Raw genomic sequence first — 22,500 nt, 5'->3', positions numbered from 1 at the left:
AAAATGACTTGGGCTAGTGTGAGAGACAAACACAAAAGAGACTGCATGGAGAGTTTGTACGGGACAAACTGAACACTCATCACCTCATAGAACAACAATTGAGAGGAAAAGGGGAGAGTGGAAAAGACAGGGAGAGAAAGAGAGGGAGAGAAAGAGAGAAAGAGAGGGAGAGAAAGAGAGGGAGGGAGGAAAAGAGAGGGAGAGAAAGAGAGGGAGAGAGAGGGAGGAAAAGAGGGAGAGAAAGAGACGTAGAGAATTAGAGAGAGAGAAAGAGAGGAAAAGAGAGGGAGAGAAAGAGAGGGAGAAAAATATAGGGAGAGAAAGAGAGGGAGAGAGGAAAGAGAGGGAGAGAAAGAGAGGGAGGGAGGAAAAGAGAGGGAGAGAAAGAGAGAGAGGGAGGAAAAGAGGGAGAGAAAGAGAGGGAGATAATTAGAGAGAGAGAAAGAGAGGAAAAGAGAGGGAGAGAAAGAGAGGGAGAAAAATATAGGGAGAGAAAGAGAGAAAAAGAGAGGGAGAGAAAGAGAGGGAGAGAGGAAAAGAGAGGGAGAGAGAGGGAGAGACAGAGGAAGAAAAAGAGAGGGAGAGAAAGAGAAGGAGGAAAAGAGAGAGGGAAAGAAAGGGAGGGCAAGAGAGGGAGAGACAGAGGGAGAGAGAGAGGGAGAGACAGAGGGAGAGAAAGAGAGGGAGAGAAAGAGAAGGAGGAAAAGAGAGAGGGAAAGAAAGGGAGGGCAAGAGAGGGAGAGAGAGAGGGAGAGAGAGAGGAGAGAGAGAGGGAGAGAAAGAGAGGGAGAGAGGGAGAGAGAGACAGAGGGAGAGACAGAGGGAGAAAGAGAGGGAGAGAGAGGGAGAGAAGAGAGGGAGAGACAGAGGGAGAGAGAGAGGGAGAGAAAGAGAAGGAGGAAAAGAGAGAGGGAAAGAAAGGGAGGGGAGAAGAGAGAGAGAGAGAGGGAGAGAGAGGGAGAGAGACAGAGGGAGAGAGGGAGAGAAAGAGAAGGAGGAAAAGAGAGAGGAAAGAGGGAGAAGAGAGGGAGAGAAAGAGAGGGAGGAGAGAGAGAGGAGGAGAGGGAGGAGAGAGAGAGGGAGAAAAGAGAGGAAGAGAGAGAGAGGGAGAGAAAGGGAGAGAGAGAGAGGAGAGGAAGAGAGGGAGAGAAAGAGGGAGAGAGAGAGGGAGAGAAAGATGGAGAGACAGAGGGAGAGAAAGAGAGGGAGAGAAAGAGAAGGAGGAAAAGAGAGAGGGAAAGAAAGGGAGGGCAAGAAAGGGAGAGAGAGAGGGAGAGACAGAGGGAGAGAGAGAGGGATAGACAGAGGGAGACAGAGAGAGAGAGAGGGAGAGACAGAGGGAGAGACAGAGGGAGGAAAAGAGAGAGAAAGGGGGAGAAAGGCAGGGAGAGAAATGGTTGGGGAGGAAAGGGAGGAAGAGAGAGAGGAAAAGGGAGGAGAGAGAGAGAGAGAGAGAGAGAGAGAGAGAGAGAGAGAGAGAGAGAGAGAGAGAGAGAGAGAGAGGAGAGAGAGAGGGGAGAGAGAGGGAGAGATAGATAGGAAGAGAGAGAGAGGGAGAAAGAGGGAGAGAGAGAAAGAGCCAAATTGGGAAAAGGAGAGGAAGAGATAGAGGAAAAGGGGGAGAGGTTGGTTACCTGCAGCCGGTTCCTGTATCTTCTCCCTCTTCCGCTTCTTCTTCTTTCCCTAGAAAATATCGAGGTGAACGCTTAAAGTGTGGCTCCAGCACTCACCCTCACTCCACCACGCTTAGTCCTGCTGCCGTTTGCCCTGTTCACTCATCCCCCGCCAGGCAGCCAACCAGCACTCCTCGCTCTCTGGGCCTGCAGCCAATCACCACGCTGGGATTGGTCAGAGGGGCTGACCATCTCTTCTCCCTGCCTATGAGAGCTGGTTGTCTCCATCCTCTCCACACCTGACTTCGGTGTGCTCTCTAACAAACATAGACATGTTTGGTAGGATCCATTCTAGAATGTTAGGTTTTGAACCCCACCCTTGCTTTCCAATCGGAGCAAGTAGCAAACTTGTCTGTCCTCTCCTCACCTGTATCAGTGTGTGCTCTCTAACAACCTATAATGAACAAAACGTCCATCACCATTCTTATATAAAGGCTGAAAGTGTAGCAGCAGCAGCGTATGTAGTCTTTTTCAGTCTCCTAACACCAAACATCAATACGTAATTAAAACATAAACATATATTACTTGGGAGAGCTGGTCCTCGACTGATTACCATGGAGAGCATCAGTCAACCCCCCCTCCAGCGAGCGCTGATCACTGAGCTCCACTGTGAGTAAGTGTGTGTGGATTTATAGCTTATACCCAAATCCCCTAGGGAGGGGGACTATAGGTGGAGATAGCAGCATAACAGTCATTCTAGTCAAATATGAGCAGCACTTTGGTTTCCTGCTGCAAAGTCTACTAATCCACTTATTTATGATGAGCTAATCTGGGTTCCTCTCACACCGCTGTGGCAGACAGAGAGAGGAGGGGGGGGCACGTGATGTGTACAGTAGTCTATGACAGTGAGTGTGTGTGTGTGTGTGTGTGTGTGTGTGTGTGTGTGTGTGTGTGTGTGTGTGTGTGTGTGTGTGTGTGGTACAGTACTATGAAAGGCTTAGTTTATGTCGGAGGGGTGTGTAACGGATGTGAAACGGCTAGCTTAGTTTTAGTTTTATTTATTTTACCTTTATTTAACTAGGCAAGTCAGTTAAGAAAAAAATCTTATTTTCAATGACAGCCTAGGAACAGTGGGTTAACTGCCTGTTCAGGGTTGTCAGCTCAGGGGTTTGAACTTGAAACCTTCCGGTTACTAGTCCAATGCTCTAACCACTAGGCTACGCTGCCGCCCCAGCATCAACTTCCGGTTAGCGGTGCGCGCTAAATAGCGTTTCAATCGGTGACGTCACTTTCTCTGAGACCTTGAAGTAGTAGTTCTCCTTGCTCTGCAAGAGCCGCGGCTTTTGTGGAGTGATGGGTAATGATGCTTCGTGGGTGGCTGTTGTTGATGTGTGCAGAGGGTGCCTGGTTCGCGCCCGGGTAGGGGCGAGGGGACTGTCTAAAGTTACACTTGGGGTTAAGTGTCTATGAGACTCATAAGCTGTGTTTGAATACCCATAAAAACATACAGTATACTACATACTTAATGAGTATATACTACGTACTATATACTACTGGTTCATGTTAGTATACTGTAAATGAGCGGTATGCTTTCAGTTGAGCGTACTTGCGCTTCGCCTGTCTACCGGAAGTTGATGCTGTTGCTATGCAACCTCTTGCTAGCTTGTTAGCATAACAAATTACTAGCTAGACATCTTACGATGTGTGTTCGTAAATTCAATCTGGACTGCCAGAGAGCGCTCTGTGCGTTCGTAAACTTAGAGCTTTGTCAGATTGTCCGTTCGTTAATTCAGAGCGTTTCACACTCGGAGTGTTCAGATCGCTCACAACGGCAGTCAAGCACACAAGCTATCTGGCTAACCTGTTAGCTACTTCCAGACAAACATGAGAGAACATCTCACTCTGACCATTTTACTCACCCTAGCAGAGCTGGTTAGGCTGTGTTCATGTTATCCAGAGCGTTGGTGACTAACTGTGCTGCTGACAACAATTGAATGATGCTTTTTTGCCGACGACGTTTACTGACACCGGCCATATTGAACGGGTGTTGAGCGTTAGTAAATTCATCAGTTATTCTACACTCAGACAAGTGCTCTGAAATCGGAATAGATAGCCAGTCCATTGAGAACGCACACCGACTATACCACTTAGCTAAGCTAAGAATGCTGTGAATAATAAGTCAATGAAAGTTGGGTAGTTAATTAGATAGCATATAGTTAATATACTGGCAAGTTCAACAATGTATTAGTAGCCAACTAACGTTAGGTACCTAACATACCTGCCCATACTGCTGTAATGATATGCTATGTGGTTCGTAAGGACAGAGTAGCTAACAAATTGTCAGCCAACATAACGTGTAAGGTAACTTATTTGAAAAGTCATTACTTTATGACATTACTCAACATTTTCTTAACATTTGTCATAATTAGTTAAAGCAACCAATATGTATCCGCTCTCGTCTGACTTCTGCTGCATATTTACCGACATTTTCTTCAAACCTGGAAATGTTGTGAAGCCACGCCTATTTCCTGAATCATTTCATTATGGGACCTAAGAGCACAGAAATAGTGTCCACTGCTTTCATATTCTGGCGGATTTAGTACGACATCCGGGAACTTCTGGCATACTAACCTCCATACTATGACCAATAAGCATACTACATACTCAATTTACGTCACAATAATACGGTTAGTATAAGTATTCGAACGCAGGTATACGGTAGTAGAGGCCATCAGACACCAGGAGGTCATCCACTGCTTCCTGGCTTATTGCTTTAGCCTATCAGATCAGTCCTTTCAGATCTGTCAACACCAATGGGGTAAGGGCTGCATTGTATTGTCCTGCCCTATGCTGTCCTGTCCTCTACTCCCTGTCCTGCAGTGTTTCCCCCAGCGTGGTGTGGTGGCGGCGGGGCGGTGGAGGCAGAAGGTGAGAGGTGCTGAGCGGGGCTGTCCAGAGAGAAGGCAGATGAACACTACAAAGAGCCCCTGTGGTGGTGGAGTGAAAGTGAGTGCTGGAGCCACACTTTTTAACAACGGCAGGCGCTAGCATACAGTCACATACACACACACACACACGGAACAGTCTCACACACACATATATGGAACAGACACACACACCTAGATGAACATGACATATTACTAACATGACAGGTGCCCTGACACACACACACACACATCTTGGTGCTGTGCCATCTGAAATCACACAGTAATCTACTCGTCACTAAGTGTCTACGCTCTTGGTAGGGGCATCAACTCTGTTTACATATCCAAGGCTTCCATGTTGATACGGAACATCAAAGACTGGCAGCACCATCCACAGGCCACTATTCTCAGTGTCGCATAATACTGAGTCTGATACTAGAGTCCTTTATGGTGGTAATAATAGCATGGAAGTAGAGTGCTATGAATTACACATTAGGCTGTAGCATAGCAGCTAAAAATGGACACCATTATCATGGAAAAGGCTAATGTTTATTAGCATGTTGTAGCTAGCATTGTCTTTAGAAATCTAACAGAATACTAGCTACTGTTCTGAAATTCGTAAACAACATATAGCCTACATCAAAACTGAACAGGCCTGGGTTCAAAGAGCATTTGAAATCTTTTAAATACTTTAGCGGTGCTTGATCAACCTTGCCTGGATAAATATGACCAATGGAATAGCCCCACAAGTGCAAACCCTGCTCATCTGGCACTCCAGGCAGATTCAAACACTCAAAAGTAATTGAAAGATTTAAAATACTATTTGAACCCCGGTCAGAAAACTTCAATCCCAGTTGACAAAAATCACACACACAAACACACCTCTCCGCTGCCAATCCGTTTCTATATGATACTTACATAATTATCTCTGGCGGACCAGCCTGGGTAGAGCTGCATGTGGAGCTGCCGTTCCTTGCGGGCTAATTCGTAATACTTAGCTTGCTCTTCTCTGGATAAAGCATGCCACTGATTCAGTACGAGAGAGAAAAAAGAAAAAACAGCACACAGTCAATTACTGGTCTGCACTTTCAAGTTCCCTCCAAAGACATGGATGCTAGTGTTTTGCTACAGAAAAAAATCCTTTAAAAGAATGTACAAACGCTTGGTAAAAAAAAATAGGGAATCATTTTTGTTTTTAAAGGGGGCGAACATGATGAAGAGATTAGCATATGGGCAAGAGAGAGAAAGAGAGAGAGAGAGAAAAAAAATACTTTGATTTCATATCAAAACACTGGTTCCAATTTAGCGGCGCTTTTGCTTCAAACTATGTCAGCGGGCAATTACCAAACACAGGCCGCAAACAGAGCTTTGCTGTGGCTGACTGGCCCAAACACCAGGGCTTTCTGTTAAGGCTTTCAACACGTTCTATCGGTCTCCTTCTCATTCACTTTCTTTCTTCTACTCCCAGTCTCAAAAGGAACATTATTTCGTCATTTCCAAACCACACTATTATTATCTACGGTAAGTTTAAAGAAAAAGCCCATTTGGTTGAATGCCCGCTAGTCAGTCAGGTAGAAAGTGGATCTGTCTGATGAGGGGAAGTAACAGGTTAGGACAAGGAGATGGTCATCGGGATTAGTCCCTTGAAGGACCTTGATGTGAAAAGAGACATAGAAAGAGAATCCAGAGAAATGTCTTGGAACCTCCAACCAGTTGGCCCATTATGACATCATTTGTTTTTGTATTTATTAGGGATCCTCATTAGCTGTTGCCAAGGCAGCAGCTTCTCTTCCTGGGGTCCAAACACACTAAGGCACTTACGTTACATACGAAACAAAAGAGAAACCAGTACATCATATAACATTATTACACTCTCCATGATTTGCATGGGGAGGCCCGTTCTATGGATTCTATTTGTATGATCTGGAAGCCGTCTAGCTGAACGAGAGATGCTGTCAGGTGGTTATGGTTAACACAGGAACACAAACAGTGTCTTATGTCCGTTTCCCTGGCACACATCATCACATTGTCACGGTTTCAGACCCGTGATTACAGAACAGGGGGTGGTTAACCGTTCTCCACCCCAGTCAGGGTGCTCTATCCTGGGTTCTGGCATACGTACCCTCCGTCCCAGGATCTGGTTGATGGCGGCGCTCTCCTTGAGTGTGCACTCTGCCACCACGTTGGCCCTCATCTCCTTCATGTACAGCATGAAGGCATTCAGCGGCTTCTTGATGTGGGGTCTCTTGGGCTCCTGCTCTTTCCTCTGATCCTGGTGCTGAGGCTTCCTGGCAAAACAATTGTCGAGAAAAGAACAAGGGAGCGAGGTAAAGAAGAAGAAGGGTACGGCGGCGGTGCTAAAACAAAGAGAGGGGGGCGGAGGAAGGAGGGTTGCGACGGTGAAACTGGGCGCCTCCGGGGGTGAGAACAAACGGCAAGGGGTCTGTTTCACCTCAGCCAATTGGAAGCAAGGGTGTGTGCGTGCGAGGCGTTGCCGCCACGCCAGGAGTCTTTAATCAGGTACAGTCATACAGTCTTGGAGCTTTCAAGCGGAGAGAGAGATTACTTCACCAGTAATGGCAACTAAACCTTCCCCCCCAGCACACACACTGCCAATCGCTTAGTAGCCCCAGCGTCACAGGGCCTTGATGTGTGTCTGTGTGTGGTGTATGTGTTTCTGTCTCTGTGTGTCTCTCCGTTTCTGTGTGTCTCTGTATCTGTTTCTGTTTCTGTGTGTGTGTGTGTGTGTGTGTGTGTGTGTGTGTGTGTGTGTGTGTGTGTGTGTGTGTGTGTGTGTGTGTGTGTGTGTGTGTGTGTGTGTGTGTGTGTGTGTGTGTGTGTGTGTGTCTGTTTCTGTGTGTGTGTTTGTGTCTCTCTCTGTGTGTGTGTGTGTGTGTGTGTGTGTGTGTGTGTGTGTGTGTGTGTGTGTGTGTGTGTGTGTGTGTGTGTGTGTGTGTGTGTGTGTGTGTGTGTGTGTGTGTGTGTGTGTCTCTGTTGGTATGCATGTTGTGATGCCAGGGGCCAAATGAAGCGTGGTGGGGCCCTTATCAGCTCTGTGAGTCCCTTGTTGCTTATCTCCTCACATCAAGGTGATAGGAGAGAAGGGAGGCTGGACTGCTAAGTTGTTGGGACATGTGGTTGAGTGGCCAAATACCTGGAAGTATCCTGAACTCAATGTGCTGCTAATACCATGAGGAGTAGAATAGTGAGGTGTGTTTTGGTAGGAATGTGTGTTTTCAGCATAACAGTGGAGAGGGGCGTATGGGGGTTTGTTTGAGCCACCCACACTCTACTCACGGCTGGCCCTGTGTGAAGTGGACCCAGACAGGGCCACTGTTTGGGGGACTCACATGTGCATCAGGTCGTTGTCGTGCTGGGGCTCGTGTTTGACCTGGGGGTTGACGATGGCCGGGTGGGGGATCCCTGTGGCGTGGGGGCCGGGGGGACCCGGGACCATGTGGTGGGAGAACCTGGAACAAGAACCCATGCAATAATTTTAGAACCTCGTCCTCTCTCTCTCTCCCCAACATACTCACACTAGGTGAAATAAGAGTTAAAATATATTCAAAGAAAACACAGGAGAGAAGTTTGAGAGAGAGAGAGAGAGAGAGAGAGAGAGAGAGAGAGAGAGAGAGAGAGAGAGAGAGAGAGAGAGAGAGAGAGAGAGAGAGAGAGAGAGAGAGAGAGAGACGGAGGGAGGAGAGAGAGAGAGAGAGAGAGGCCTCATACGAGAGCGAGTAACATAGTGCAGCTCAGAGGGAGCCGCTGACACAGGGAGTCTTTTGAGCAGCTAAATAGACAGCTGAATATGCGGGAGCACGTATGGGGCTGTCTGTTGGACTGGTCTATGGGACATGTGCTGGGCACAGGGAGAACCAGTGTGGTGAGGCCACAGCACTGATGAGACAGAGTCCACGGTCTCTATTTCCCCTCTGTGTGCCTGTCTGTCTGTCTGATCACCCTTCTCAATGGATCCACATGTACAGTACTGTATATAGTTAGTCTCAATCTCCCCTTGTTGGTTGGGTGGATGTGTGTGTGTGTGTGTGTGTGTGTGTGTGTGTGTGTGTGTGTGTGTGTGTGTGTGTGTGTGTGTGTGTGTGTGTGTGTGTGTGTGTGTGTGTGTGTGTGTGTGTGTGTGTGTGTGTGTGTGTGTGTGTCATCCTAAACGTACCATCCCAGTGGGGGCGTGATCTGTCCCACTCCTCCAGGGGAGAGGGGGTAGAAGTTGGTCATGTCCGGCCCGGGGTGATGCCGCTGCATGCCTGTAGAGAGACAGGATGAGTGGTACTGTCCTGTATGAAAAGGAACAGAACATGCATTCAATGACCCGACCATGAAGATGACACGTTGTCCCAACGTTGTTGAGATGTTGCTGTATTAGACACCATATTGTAAGTGTTTGGAGACTTGCATGTTATTGATACTGTACATTATTGTTGGAACATTTAATGATCGTGAATGAGGGGTAACCACCCAGTATTATTTGGGTGTAACTCCCATCTTTTGAATGGTTTGATCCTGCATGTCACTGACATGACAAGGACATCTGTGCCATGCAGCGTTGGAATTCAGTATATGAACTGTACGTGTGTGTGCCAAGTATGTATTATTACAATAGATACAGAAAGGTTCACATTTGCCCCATGTGGCCCTCCAGTCCCTCTAGTCCCCCCATGTAGCCCTCTAGTCCCTCCAGTCCCTCTAGTCCCTCCATGTGGCCCTCCAGTCCATCAAGTCCCTCCATGTAGCCCTCCAGTCCCTCCATGTAGCCCTCTAGTCTCTCCAGTCCCTCTAGTCCCTCCATGTGGCCATCCAGTCCCTCCAGTCCCTCCATGTAGCCCTCTAGTCTCTCCAGTCCCTCTAGTCCCCCCATGTAGCCCTCTAGTCCCTCCAGTCCCTCTAGTCCCCCCATGTAGCCCTCTAGTCCCTCCAGTCCCTCTAGTCCCCCCATGTAGCCCTCTAGTCCTTCCAGTCCCTCTAGTCCCCCCATGTAGCCCTCTAGTCCCTCCAGTCCCTCTAGTCCCCCCATGTAGCCCTCCAGTCCCTCCATGTAGCCCTCTAGTCTCTCCAGTCCCTCTAGTCCCTCCATGTAGCCCTCCAGTCCCTCTAGTCCCCCCATGTGGCCATCCAGTCCCTCTAGTCCCCCTATGTAGCCCTCTAGTCCCTCCAGTCCCTCTAGTCCCCCATGTGGCCCTCCAGTCCCTCCATGTAGCCCTCCAGACCCTCTAGTCCCTCCATGTAGCCCTCCAGTCCCACTAGTCCCCCATGTGGCCCTCCAGTCCCTCTAGTTCCCCCCGTGTAGCCCTCCAGTCCCTCTAGCCCACCCCCATGTAGCCCTGCAGTCCCTCTATTCCCCCCCATGTAGCCCTCCAGTTCCTCTAGCCCACCCCAATGTAGCCCTCTAGTCCCTCTAGTCCCCCCCCCCATGTAGCCCTCTTGTCCCTCCAGTCCCTCTAGTCCCCCCATGTAGCCCTCTAGTCCCTCCAGTCCCTCTAGTCCCCCCATGTAGCCCTCTAGTCCTTCCAGTCCCTCTAGTCCCCCCATGTAGCCCTCTAGTCCCTCCAGTCCCTCTAGTCCCCCCATGTAGCCCTCCAGTCCCTCCATGTAGCCCTCTAGTCTCTCCAGTCCCTCTAGTCCCTCCATGTAGCCCTCCAGTCCCTCTAGTCCCCCCATGTGGCCATCCAGTCCCTCTAGTCCCCCTATGTAGCCCTCTAGTCCCTCCAGTCCCTCTAGTCCCCCCATGTGGCCCTCCAGTCCCTCCATGTAGCCCTCCAGACCCTCTAGTCCCTCCATGTAGCCCTCCAGTCCCACTAGTCCCCCCATGTGGCCCTCCAGTCCCTCTAGTTCCCCCCGTGTAGCCCTCCAGTCCCTCTAGCCCACCCCCATGTAGCCCTGCAGTCCCTCTATTCCCCCCATGTAGCCCTCCAGTTCCTCTAGCCCACCCCAATGTAGCCCTCTAGTCCCTCTAGTCCCCCCCATGTAGCCCTCTTGTCCCTCTAGTCCCCCCTATGTAGCCCTCTTGTCCCTCTAGTCCCCCCCATGTAGCCCTCTTGTCCCTCTAGTCCCCCTATGTAGCCCTCTTGTCCCACTAGTCCCCCCTATGTAGCCTTCTACTCCCTCTAGTCCCCCCTATGTAGCCCTCTTGTCCCTCTAGTCCCCCCTATGTAGCCCTCTTGTCCCTCGAGTCCCCCCTATGTAGCCCTCTTGTCCCTCTAGTCCCCCTATGTAGCCTTCTAGTCCCTCTAGTCCCCCTATGTAGCCTTCTAGTCCCTCTAGTCCCCCCTATGTAGCCTTCTAGTCCCTCTAGTCCCCCCCATGTAGCCCTCTTGTCCCTCTAGTCCCCTCTATGTAGCCCTCTTGTCCCTCTAGTCCCCCCATGTAGCCCTCTTGTCCCTCTAGTCCCCCTATGTAGCCCTCTTGTCCCTCTAGTCCCCTCTATGTAGCCTTCTAGTCCCTCTAGTCCCCCCTATGTAGCCCTCTTGTCCCTCTAGTCCCCCCTATGTAGCCCTCTTGTCCCTCGAGTCCCCCCTATGTAGCCCTCTTGTCCCTCTAGTCCCCCTATGTAGCCTTCTAGTCCCTCTAGTCCCCCCTATGTAGCCTTCTAGTCCCTCTAGTCCCCCCCATGTAGCCCTCTTGTCCCTCTAGTCCCCTCTATGTAGCCCTCTTGTCCCTCTAGTCCCCCCCATGAAGCCTTCTAGTCCCTCCAGTCAGTGTTCATTAAGGCCTGTCCCTCTCTGTGCTTCCTGTAATGCTCCCTACAGAGAGCATTCACTGGGGCCCTGCCCTGTCACTGGATCCTCAACACAGCTAAGCTCTCCCTCTCTTCATCAACGCTAGGCCTCTTGGGCTTCAAGGTCAAGGGCTCTCAGCCTCCCTCAGCTTGTTGTAGAGGCTGGCGAGAAGTTAAACTGGGATGGAAGGTGGGAGAGAGGGAGGAGGGGGAGGGTGAAGGAAATTAAAGTAAATGGATCTGTCAGACTGGGAGCTATGGTCAAGGGAGTGCTGTGTAGACCCGTGTAGAAGGCCCTACAGTGACACACACACACACATAGAAGAGGAAGAAGGCAAACGCCTCCAGATTAACACCATCACCTAATCCCAGATGGATCCATGCTCCCCCCTTCTCCCCCCTCTTTCTTCTCAGGCTGCAGTCTGTAGGGGTCTAACTCCCTCTGAGCGGCAGAGAGAGGAGGTTTATCTCCAAAGCCACTGTAGCAACGCTGGATTCCAGCACCCCCAGCCCACTTATTCACCACCCCAGTCTCAGGGTGCTCTGTAGGGCACTAGGGAGGGAGGGAAGGAAGGGGAGGGAGCGTGAGATAGAAGAATGGGGGATGTAAGGAAGGGTAAGGAGCAAGGGGAGGAGGGAAAGTGAGAAGGGAGTGAAGGATAGGAAAGTCAGGAGAGAAGGGAGAGAGTGAGAGAGAGATAGAGATGGAGTGAGGGGAGCTCAGTGTTAACACGGTCCCTCAAGGCACTAAAAAGGTACGTAATTACTCGCTCACGTTCTCATCTGAATGATTTTCATAACCTTATCCACGTGTAGACATAACTTGTATTTCAAAATATGATCTCGTATTAAAATATTATATTTTAAGTGTTACATTTTTTCATTGTAAATTACATTGTGACGTCTGAAGTCTGTTCAAAGGGCTCCAGAGTTTGACATTCGATCCAACGTCACCGCCCGGCACATATTAGAGCTTATTAGGACCCATAATGAGAACATCCATGATTTCTTAAATAATTAACGAGAAGATCAAAGTCCTGATCCAGCTATGGAGTGCAGCGAGCCGATTGGCTGATGAAAATGAGAGCGAGAGAGCGAGTGAGCAAGAGAACGAGAAGGCAAAAGTGTGATAGAAAGAGAGAGCGAGAGAGATGGATAGAGACTACCCTCTCTGCTTCCTACATATCTTTAGCTCTTCTACAGTATCTAGACCTGGAAATGCCAGGGGAATTCATTTACAGCTAATTCATCTAGCACATCTCTTCTACATGGACCAGTCCAGGCTATGGGAGTGTGTGGATCGATTCAGACTCGGATCTCCTCCAGCGGTTTCTTCATATAACTCCATCCTGTGCTGTGTCTTATCATCAACTCTCATACTCAATCCCTGGGGACTACTCAGACCAAAATGTATGAGGACTGTAAACGAGGACCAAATGTTCAAAAAAACAGAGCCCTATGGAAAGCATTACTGTAGAGAAATCCTGTAGCTACAAGGGAAGTGAATGACTTTCCTATTCAGTTGTCCTGCTGTGTACAGGTACATAAGATCACTACGATGTCTGGATGGATCTGGTGTATGGCGGCCATATTGGATTATTTACTCAACTGCCCCGTCATCACACATCGCATCCTGTCTGGTCTGCCTCCTGCTTTTAAGTAGGGGGCGGTGCGTGGCAGCCGGAAGGAAGAGGGGAGGGGAGGGGAGAGCATATGGAGTGCCGGGGCCAGACCAGTACAAGACCTATGAACCTCTGCCAAAGTCTCACCCTGACTGTGCCTGGGCTTTCCAACTGCCTTTATGCTCTAGCGCCTGTCAGGGGTTTTACTGTGACGTTTTTACCCAGACAGACAGTCTGTCAGGGGTTTTACTGTGACGTTTTTACCCAGACAGACAGTCTGTCAGGGGTTTTACTGTGACGTTTTTACCCAGACAGACAGTCTGTCAGGGCTTTTACTGTGACGTTTTTACCCAGACAGACAGTCTGTCAGGGCTTTTACTGTGACGTTTTTACCCAGACAGACAGTCTGTCAGGGCTTTTACTGTGACGTTTTTACCCAGACAGACAGTCTGTCAGGGCTTTTACTGTGACGTTTTTACCCAGACAGACAGTCTGTCAGGGCTTTTACTGTGACGTTTTTACCCAGACAGACAGGGAAATAGTATTATATAGGGTGACAAATGGAGGGGTAAAAAAGAGAGTAGAGAAAGATAAAGAACGATAGAGAAGAAGGAAAAGTGTTTTCAGCAGTGCAGTGTGGTAAATCCCCGCCGTGCCTGTCTGAGGAGCTCTGCTTCATTCAGGTAGGTGGGAAGATGTGATACGCTGTGTGGAGGAATGTGTTGTAGTTTTCTTTCTCTGAGACAGAACGTCACCTTGTGTAGGTGGCTGGGTGAACTCATACGCTGCATTTCCCTCTGAGGAAGCTTTGTCTTCATGCCTCTTTGTGGAGATGGGTAGTGATGAATACGGTGTGATGTCAAAATCTTTACTACACTCAACAAAAATATTAAAACACCTGCTACAATTTCAACAATTTTACTGAGTTACAGTTCATATTAGGAAAATCTGTCAATTGAAATAGATTCTATGGATTTCACATGACTGGGAATACAGAAATGCATTTGTTGGTCACAAACGAGTCAGTGTGACCACCATTTGCCTCATGGCTGTGCGAAGTTGCCGGATATTGGCGGGAACTGGAGCATCCCAAACATGTTCAATGGGTGACATATCTGGTGAGTCTGCAGTATTCTATCTTCCATGGAAGAACTGGGACATTTTCAGCTTCCAGAAATTGTGTACAGATCCTTGCGACATGGGGCCGTGCATTATCATGCTGAAACATGGCGCGACAATGGGCCTCAGGATCTCGTCACGGTATCTCTGTGCATTCAAAATGCCATCGATAAAATGCTGTGTTAATTGTACGTAGCTTATGCCTGTCCCTTCCATAACCCCACCGCCACCATGGGGAACACGTGTTGACCTCAGCAAACAGCTCGCCCACATGACGCCATCTGCCCGGTACAGACGAACCGGGATTCATCAGTGAAGAGCACACTTCTCCAGGGCGCCAGTGGCCATCACAGGGGAGCATTTACCCACTGAAGTCAGTTACGACGCAGAGCTGCATGAGCTTCTATGAGACAGTTTGTGACTATTCTTCATTGTGCAAACCCACAGTTCTATCAGCCATCCGGGTGGCTGGTCTCAGACGATCCCGCAGGTGAAGAAGCCGGATGTGGAGGTCCTGGGCTGGCGTGGTTACATGGGGTCTGCGGTTGTGAGGCCGGTTGGACGTACTGCCAAATTCTCTAAAACGATGTTGGCGGTGTCTTATGGTAGAGAAATGGACATTGAATTCTCTGGCAACAGCTCTGGTGGACATTCCTGCAGTCAGCATGCAAATTGCACGCTCCCTCAAAACATGAGACATCTGTGGCATCGTGTTGTGTGACAAAACTGCACGTTTTAGAGTGGCCTTTGAATGACCCCAGCACAAGGTGTGTAATGATCATGCAGTTTAATTAACTTCTTGATATGCCACACCTGTCAGGTGGATGGATTATCTTGGCAAAGGAGAAATGCTCACTAACAGGGATGTAAACAAATGTGTGTACAAAATGTGTCTCCTTTGTGTTACCATGGTTAATGATGTCCACTGCTTTAGTGATTTGAGGGGAGGGGGCATTGCCTACCTTGTTTGGGGTTGACGTCCTGGGGGTGGTGTCCGGAGTGGGGTCCGGGGGCGAAATGTTCGTCGCTGTACGTGATGAGGGGGGTGAGCGGATGGACCGCATGCGATGGCTGCACCACCGGAACCTTATTGGACTGGAATGGAGAGGGAGAGAGAGACACAATGAGAGAGGCAGAACACATTAAACAAGGAATTACATTACCTTTCCTCATTTCAGTTAGCAGCTAGCATTTACAGAGTTTTACAGTGTAAAATCAAGTCCCGGCCCTCTCTCAAATGACAAGGGTACGGCCGTTGGGTGATTTGTGTAGCCCACACACACACACACACACACACACACACACACACACACACACACACACACACACACACACACACACACACACACACACACACACACACACACACACACACACACACACACACACACACACACACACACACACACAAAGGATCTGGTAAGATGAAAGGGGTGGTGCAGTCACAATTTTCCTGTTTTTAATTATATTTCCACACCATGAGGTCGAAATAAGACTCTGAAATTGTGAAAATGCTCTTTTAGTGTAACAGATTTTGGAAATGTAAACCCCCCTGGAATTTCAGCCTGTTCAGGTGGCATGGAGTTTCTGGCCAACGGCATGACATCACAATCTGATCTGATTATTCTGACCAATGACCAGTAATCTTTTATTTGCATATGTATCCTCCTACTTTGAAGAGGTAACTGCGGTAGGCTCTAGAGTCTCTAAATGATCTTATCTGACAATCAGGGTTGTGTATGTAAATATATTTAAATGTGTATCAACACACCCATACGATCAGACTGAGCATTTCAATGGCAAAAGGAGGCTCAGGGAAATAAATTATTACAAATATAAAATAAACAGTGATTTATTAAACACATGTGATGCTAAAAAATAATATTAATAAAAGACTGCATGGGGGCTTTAATGGCACAGTAAAAAATAAAACACCTTCCCGCAAGGGAGGTCTCAATGTACTCCCCTTCCAGCCTTTCCCCAACACCTCAAAACTTTGTTTAGCCTTGGTCAGTGAGTACTGCCCCTATTTTCTGCCTAAGGGCAGAGGGGGTTGGAAAGAAGGGGGAGAGTGAACGAGAAAGCCCCACAGGGTAGCGTTAGAGCAGAGGTCTTAGCAGTGAGATCAAAGGCAGTCATTAGCCGGTGAATAAGAGGAGTTCATTACAGAGCCAGAGCCGGGGGAAGGAGGAGCGAAGGAGGGATGAGCGATGGAGGAGGGGTGATGATAGGGCAAGAGAAAGAGGGAAGGATGACAAGACACGGAAGGAGGGCGAGAGAGAGAAAGAGCATGTTTCCCGTGCCAAAAAAGCCCCTTGAATTGAAAGAGAAGGACAAGAAAGGGAAGGAGAGAGAGAACGAGAGAGAGGACGAGAGAGAGGACGAGAGAGAGGACGAGAGAGAGAACGAGAGAGAGGACGAGAGAGAGATCTCATAGAGGCATCTGCAGTAGAACCAAAAGGCAGGGTTAATCACGTCAGCAGTGGTCTGGCCACAGCACCCAATTCCCTACCACCCCCCACCCTTAGGCTGACTCACAGAGGCCTGCACCCCCCACAGAGGCCTGCACCCCCCACAGAGGCCTGCCCCTCCAACTCAGGCAGCCCCCCAGCCGCTTACAGGCTCCAACAGCACTGAACACATGGTACTGCTTAGCCATGCTAAATCTACTACTCACAATCAGAGCACCCAGCACTGACCCTGGACCTGATTGACTTGTAGAGACAAAACAGCATTTCTAAAGGATATACGTCTGAAAAAACGATCAATCTATTCCGGTGTGTATGAGAATGATATTTCAAAAGGCTATACGCTTGATCTGAAAGGCATCCATCAACCCATCCAACACATTTTGACTACACCCAATCTTGCCCAACATATAACAAATGCTATCCCTAAACAAACAAACATATATATATACAGTTGAAGTTGGAATTTTACATACACTTAGGTTGGAGTCATTAAAACTCGTTTTTCAACCACTCCACAAATTTCTTGTTAACAAACTAAGGTTTTGGCAAGTCGGTTAGCACATCTACTTTGTGCATGACACAAGTCATTTTTCCAACAATTGTTTACAGACAGATTATTTCACTTATAATTCACTGTATCACAATTTGACATACACTAAGTTGACTGAAGTTTACATACACTAAGTTGACTGTGCCTTTAAACAGCTTGGAAAATTCCAGACAATTATGTCATGGCTTTAGAAGCTTCTGATAGACAAATTGACATAATTTGAGTCAATTGGAGGTGTACCTGTGGATGTATTTCAAGGTCTACCTTCAAACCCAGTGCCTCTTTGCTTGACATCATGGGAAAATCAAAAGAAATCAGCCAAGACCTCAGAAAAAAATTGTAGACCTCCACAAGTCTCGTTCATCCTTGGGAGCAATTTCCAAATGCCTGAAGGTACCATGTTCATCTGTACAAACAATAGTACGCAGGTTTAAACACCATAGAACCACGCAGCCGTCATACCGCTCAGGAAGGAGACACGTTCTGTGTCCTAAAGGTGAACGTACTTTGGTGCAAGAAGTGCAAATCAATCCCAGAACAACAGCAAAGGACCTTGTGAAGATGCTGGAGGGAACAGGTACAAAAGTATCTATATCCACAGTAAAAACTAATTCTATATTGAAATAACCTGAAAGGCCGCTCAGCAAGGAAGAAGCAACTGCTGCAAAACCGACATAAAAAAGCCAGACTATGGTTTGCAACTGCACACGGGGACAAATATCATACTTTTTGGAGAAATGTCCTCTGGTCCTCTGGTCCTCTGGTGAAACAAAAATAGAACTGTTTGGCCATAATGACCATCGTTATGGTTGGAGGAAAAAGGGGGAGGCTTGCAAGCCGAAGAAGACCAACCCAACCGTGAAACACGGGGGTGGCAGCATCATGTTGTGGGGGAGCTTTGCTGCAGGAGGGACTGGTGCACTTCACTAAATAGATGGGGTCATGAGGGAGGAAAATTATTCGGATATATTGAAGCAACATCTCAAGACATCAGTCAGGAAGTTAAAGCTTGGTCACAAATGGGTCTTCCAAATGGACAATGACCCCGAGCATACTCCCAAAGTTGTGGCAAAATGGCTTAAGGACAACAAAGTCAAGGTATTGGAGTGGCCATCACAAAGCTCTGACCTCAATTCTTTTGAAAATGTGTGGGCAGAACTGAAAAAGCATGTGCGAGCAAGTAGGCCTACAAACCCCGATTCAGTTACACCAGCTCTGCCAGGAGGAATGGACTGAATTTCACCCCACTTATTGTGGGAAGCTTGGGGAAGGCTATCCAAAAAGTTAAACAATTTAAAGACAATTCTACCAAATACTAATTGAGTGTATGTAAACTTCTGGCCCACTGGGAATGTGATGAAAGAAATAAAAGCTGAAATAAATCATTCACTCTACTATTATTCTGACATTTCACATTCTTAAAATAAAGTGATGATGCTAACTGACCTAAAACAGGGAATTTTTACTAGGATTAAATGTCAGGAATTGTGAAACACTGAGTTTAAATGTATTTGGCTAAGGTGTATGTAAACCTACGACTTCAACTGTGTATATATATAAACACCACTAGGTAACTTTCATTGGCTTAATTTGCAGCGAGGCGATTCGTGCTAAGGTGACATTCTCAGCATGCTAATTTGTGGCAGAGCCACGACTCCCCCTGGAATTTCCTGTGTTGCCGGACCGGACCCCTCACAGACTAGCACCAAACGACCACCTCTCCCCCTACCCCCTCTGGGAATGTCCTAACCAGGGGTTTAGCAGTAGGGTGGGGTGGATCTCAGATATGCACACCTTACTAAAATGGCCTTCATGTGTGTCAGATTCCGAAGCCTGGTTAAGCATCAAGACCCCCAGGTCTCCAGCCCTCTCTCTTTTGCTCTCTCACACACACACACACACACACACACACACACACACACACACACACACACACACACACACACACACACACACACACACACACACACACACACACACACACACACACACAAACATATCAAGTACGTTTGGCTTGACCATCTCTTACGTAATGTTGGATCCTGCCTCAAAATAGTCCAACATTTTCAGAAATAATTTGCATTTTAATGAAAAACACCCAAAAAAGAGGTTCTGATCAAAAATAGAGTGAGTATCAACTACAGAAAATTCTCAATCCAACTTCAAACAAAATTAGCTCACTCATAGCAACTAATTAGTCCCTAAACCCTGTCTCTAAAGTCCTGACGTCTCAAGCCCAGGAGAACCCAGGTCAGCCAGGGTCAAAGGTCAGGGGATAATCTGTGTGTTGGAATAGCTTTAATGGCACTTTATCCCACCAGGATGAGGACCGAAGAGGACTCCCAAATAGAGGGCCTGAATTGGGCCTGGAGCAGCCAGAGACATGCCTGTACTAGCTGGGGCTAAAATTATACCATCCTCACCCCTCTTCTCTTAATTGTTACGCCTTTCAGCTCACATTTGCTTCCCTGCGGGAACGAGATAAGAACCTGGATGGAGGATTTTCATTTAAGCTCTCCAGTCTTCGGGTTCTCTTTCCGACAGACGGAGAGAGAGTGAGGATGGAGAGAGAGTGAGAGAGAGAGAGAAGGAGAGAGAAAGAGAGAGGATCCTAAACCATATAAATGAGACAATTTAACAAGCATGCAGTCATTGATGCAGGTACACACACAAACCCGTGCACACACTTCCCCCTATATCTCCAGCTCCATCCCATGGCAGAAAAACCAACACGGCCCGCTTGCTGACGGACTCTCCGGCACCTGAGAAAGCCGAGGAGCTTTTGAAATGCCCTTGCCTCCACCATATTGGAGAAGACCTCTTTTGTGCTCTCCCAGTTGCAGCTGTCACAGCCCATTTCTCTCAACTTCTTAATAAACTGTGCCTCCATTGTGTGCTGTCCTTAAGGCTAAATCCACCAGGGGAAACCTGGGGGCTTCTGTGACCGACACAGTTTTACTGAATCTAGGAGGCACATATGCATCCTCTACCTAAACCATAGCTCTACTACCAGCCAGTACCATCCTCTGACTAAACCGTAGCACTACTATTAGCCACTAGCCAGCACCATCCTCTACCTAAACCATAGCACCACTATTAGCCACTAGACAGCACCATCCTCTACCTAAACCATAGCACCACTACTAGCCAGCACCATCCTCTACCTAAACCATAGCACCACTATTAGCCACTAGACAGCACCATCCTCTACCTAAACCATAGCACCACTACTAGCCAGCACCATCCTCTACCTAAACCATAGCACCACTATTAGCCACTAGCCAGCACCATCCTCTACCTAAACCATAGCACCACTATTAGCCACTAGACAGCACCATCCTCTACCTAAACCATAGCACCACTACTAGCCAGCACCATCTTCTACCTAAACCATAGCACCACTACTAGCCAGCACTATCCTCTACCTAAACCATAGCCCACTACTAGCCAGCACCATCCTCTAACTAAACCATAGCTCCACTATTAGACACTAGCCAGCACCATCCTCTAACTAAACCATAGCCCACTACTAGCCACTAGCCAGCACCATCCTCTAACTAAACCATAGCCCACTACTAGCCACTAGCCAGCACCATCCTCTAACTAAACCATAGCACCACTACTAGCCACTAGCCAGCACCATCCTCTAACTAAACCATAGCCCACTACTAGCCAGCACCATCCTCTACCTAAACCATAGCACCACTACTAGCCACTAGCCAGCACCATCCTCTAACTAAACCATAGCTTCACTACTAGCCACTAGCCAGCACCATCCTCTACCTAAACCATAGCCCACTACTAGCCACTAGCCAGCACCATCCTCTACCTAAACCATAGCTTCACTACTAGCCACTAGCCAGCACCATCCTCTAACTAAACCATAGCTTCACTACAAGCCACTAGCCAGCACCATCCTCTAACTAAACCATAGCACCACTACTAGCCACTAGCCAGCACCATCCTCTAACTAACCCATAGCTCCACTACTAGCCACTAGCCAGCACCATCCTCTAACTAAACCATAGCTTCACTACTAGCCACTAGCCAGAACCATCCTCTAACAAACCATAGCACCACTACTAGCCACTAGCCAGCACCATCCTCTAACTAAACCATAGCCCACTACTAGCCACTAGCCAGCACCATCCTCTAACTAACCCATAGCACCACTACTAGCCACTAGCCAGCACCATCCTCTAACTAACCCTTAGCTCCACTACTAGCCACTAACCAGCACCATCCTCTAACTAAACCATAGCACCACTACTAGCCACTAGCCAGCACCTTCCTCTAACTAACCCATAGCTCCACTACTAGACACTAGCCAGCACCATCCTCTAACAAACCATAGCACCACTACTAGCCACTAGCCAGCACCATCCTCTAACTAAACCATAGCACCACTACTAGCCACTAGCCAGCACCATCCTCTAACTAACCCATAGCACCACTACTAGCCACTAGCCAGCACCATCCTCTAACTAAACCATAACACCACTACTAGCCACTAGCCAGCACCATCCTCTAACTAAACCATAGCACCACTACTAGCCACTAGCCAGCACCATCCTCTAACTAACCCATAGCTCCACTACTAGCCACTAGCCAGCACCATCCACCAAGATGTCTATATACAGATGCCAAAATAAAATGCTAAATGGTCACAATATTAAATGGACACAAAGAGTTTTGGGGGCCTTGACTTGCACAAGGAGAAGGAAGGGGTATTTCTGTTCGCCCAGAAAACAAGTCATTGGAGGTGACCGGGTAGGAAGGAGCTGCCATTTGAAAACGTTAATAGTTCAGGTGGTTTCTTATGGACTAGCCGCACCTTCCTTCCTTTAAACCACTCCCTGCTTCATGCCAAGTTTACAAAGAATACACTTTTTTTTAATACTTTTGTATTACGCAGTTAGAGGAAGTGGTTGCACAGCTCTGACTTGACCACGACCATTGAGGGTCATGCAATGTCGCCGCGATTTGATCTCCACTCCTTGTCCTCCGGGACGATGGCTCAAACTGTGGCGGCAGCGGTCTTTTTTAACGACAGGGAAGAAATAGGCTTAGGTTCTCTTTTCTATTCATATTTCACACACGGAGACAGACAGAGGGCACGGATTTGGAAATAAACGTTCCATTTGAGAATTTTATAACCGGGCTTGGCCGGCCCTTTTCAAGCGGCCTCAGATGTGGTTTGAAAAGAAATTCATTGCGCGGAACTGGAGCTGGCAGAGAGCCACGGTGTTTGAGAGGAGAAACCCTAGCGCCAACTCTTTGCTTTGTAACAGAACAGGGAGGCTCAATGCCTTGGCGTGCTGCTCTCTCTCTGTGTGTGTGTGTGTGTGTGTGTGTGTGTGTGTGTGTGTGTGTGTGTGTGTGTGTGTGTGTGTGTGTGTGTGTGTGTGTGTGTGTGTGTGTGTGTGTGTGTGTGTGTGTGTGTGTGTGTGTGTGTGTGTGTGTGTGTG

The 22,500-nt window shown here is 48.1% G+C and overlaps 1 protein-coding gene across 14 annotated transcripts in view; it reads right to left on the bottom strand.

Annotated features, from left to right (window-relative positions):
• Window positions 1-22,500, bottom strand: part of lef1 (lymphoid enhancer-binding factor 1) — a 58,288-nt gene that overhangs the window by 11,363 nt on the left and 24,425 nt on the right. For 3 of the 14 annotated variants that reach the window (XM_052464848.1, XM_052464854.1, XM_052464843.1), the window contains exons 4-9: window positions 14,974-15,106; window positions 8,712-8,832; window positions 7,888-8,007; window positions 6,660-6,834; window positions 5,456-5,563; window positions 1,635-1,683 (exon numbers count right to left, since the gene is read on the bottom strand). In XM_052464848.1, coding sequence (XP_052320808.1) covers window positions 1,635-1,683; window positions 5,456-5,563; window positions 6,660-6,834; window positions 7,888-8,007; window positions 8,712-8,832; window positions 14,974-15,106 — 706 coding nt within the window. The remainder of the gene's footprint in view (window positions 1-1,634; window positions 1,684-5,455; window positions 5,564-6,659; window positions 6,835-7,887; window positions 8,008-8,711; window positions 8,833-14,973; window positions 15,107-22,500) is intronic. The other 11 variants (XM_052464849.1, XM_052464855.1, XM_052464844.1 and 8 more) reach the window with 5 other exon arrangements.

Source organism: Oncorhynchus keta, chromosome 16, assembly GCF_023373465.1.
Source record: "Oncorhynchus keta strain PuntledgeMale-10-30-2019 chromosome 16, Oket_V2, whole genome shotgun sequence".
NCBI classification, from domain to species: domain Eukaryota; kingdom Metazoa; phylum Chordata; class Actinopteri; order Salmoniformes; family Salmonidae; genus Oncorhynchus; species Oncorhynchus keta.
This window is presented reverse-complemented; position numbering and strand designations above follow the sequence as displayed.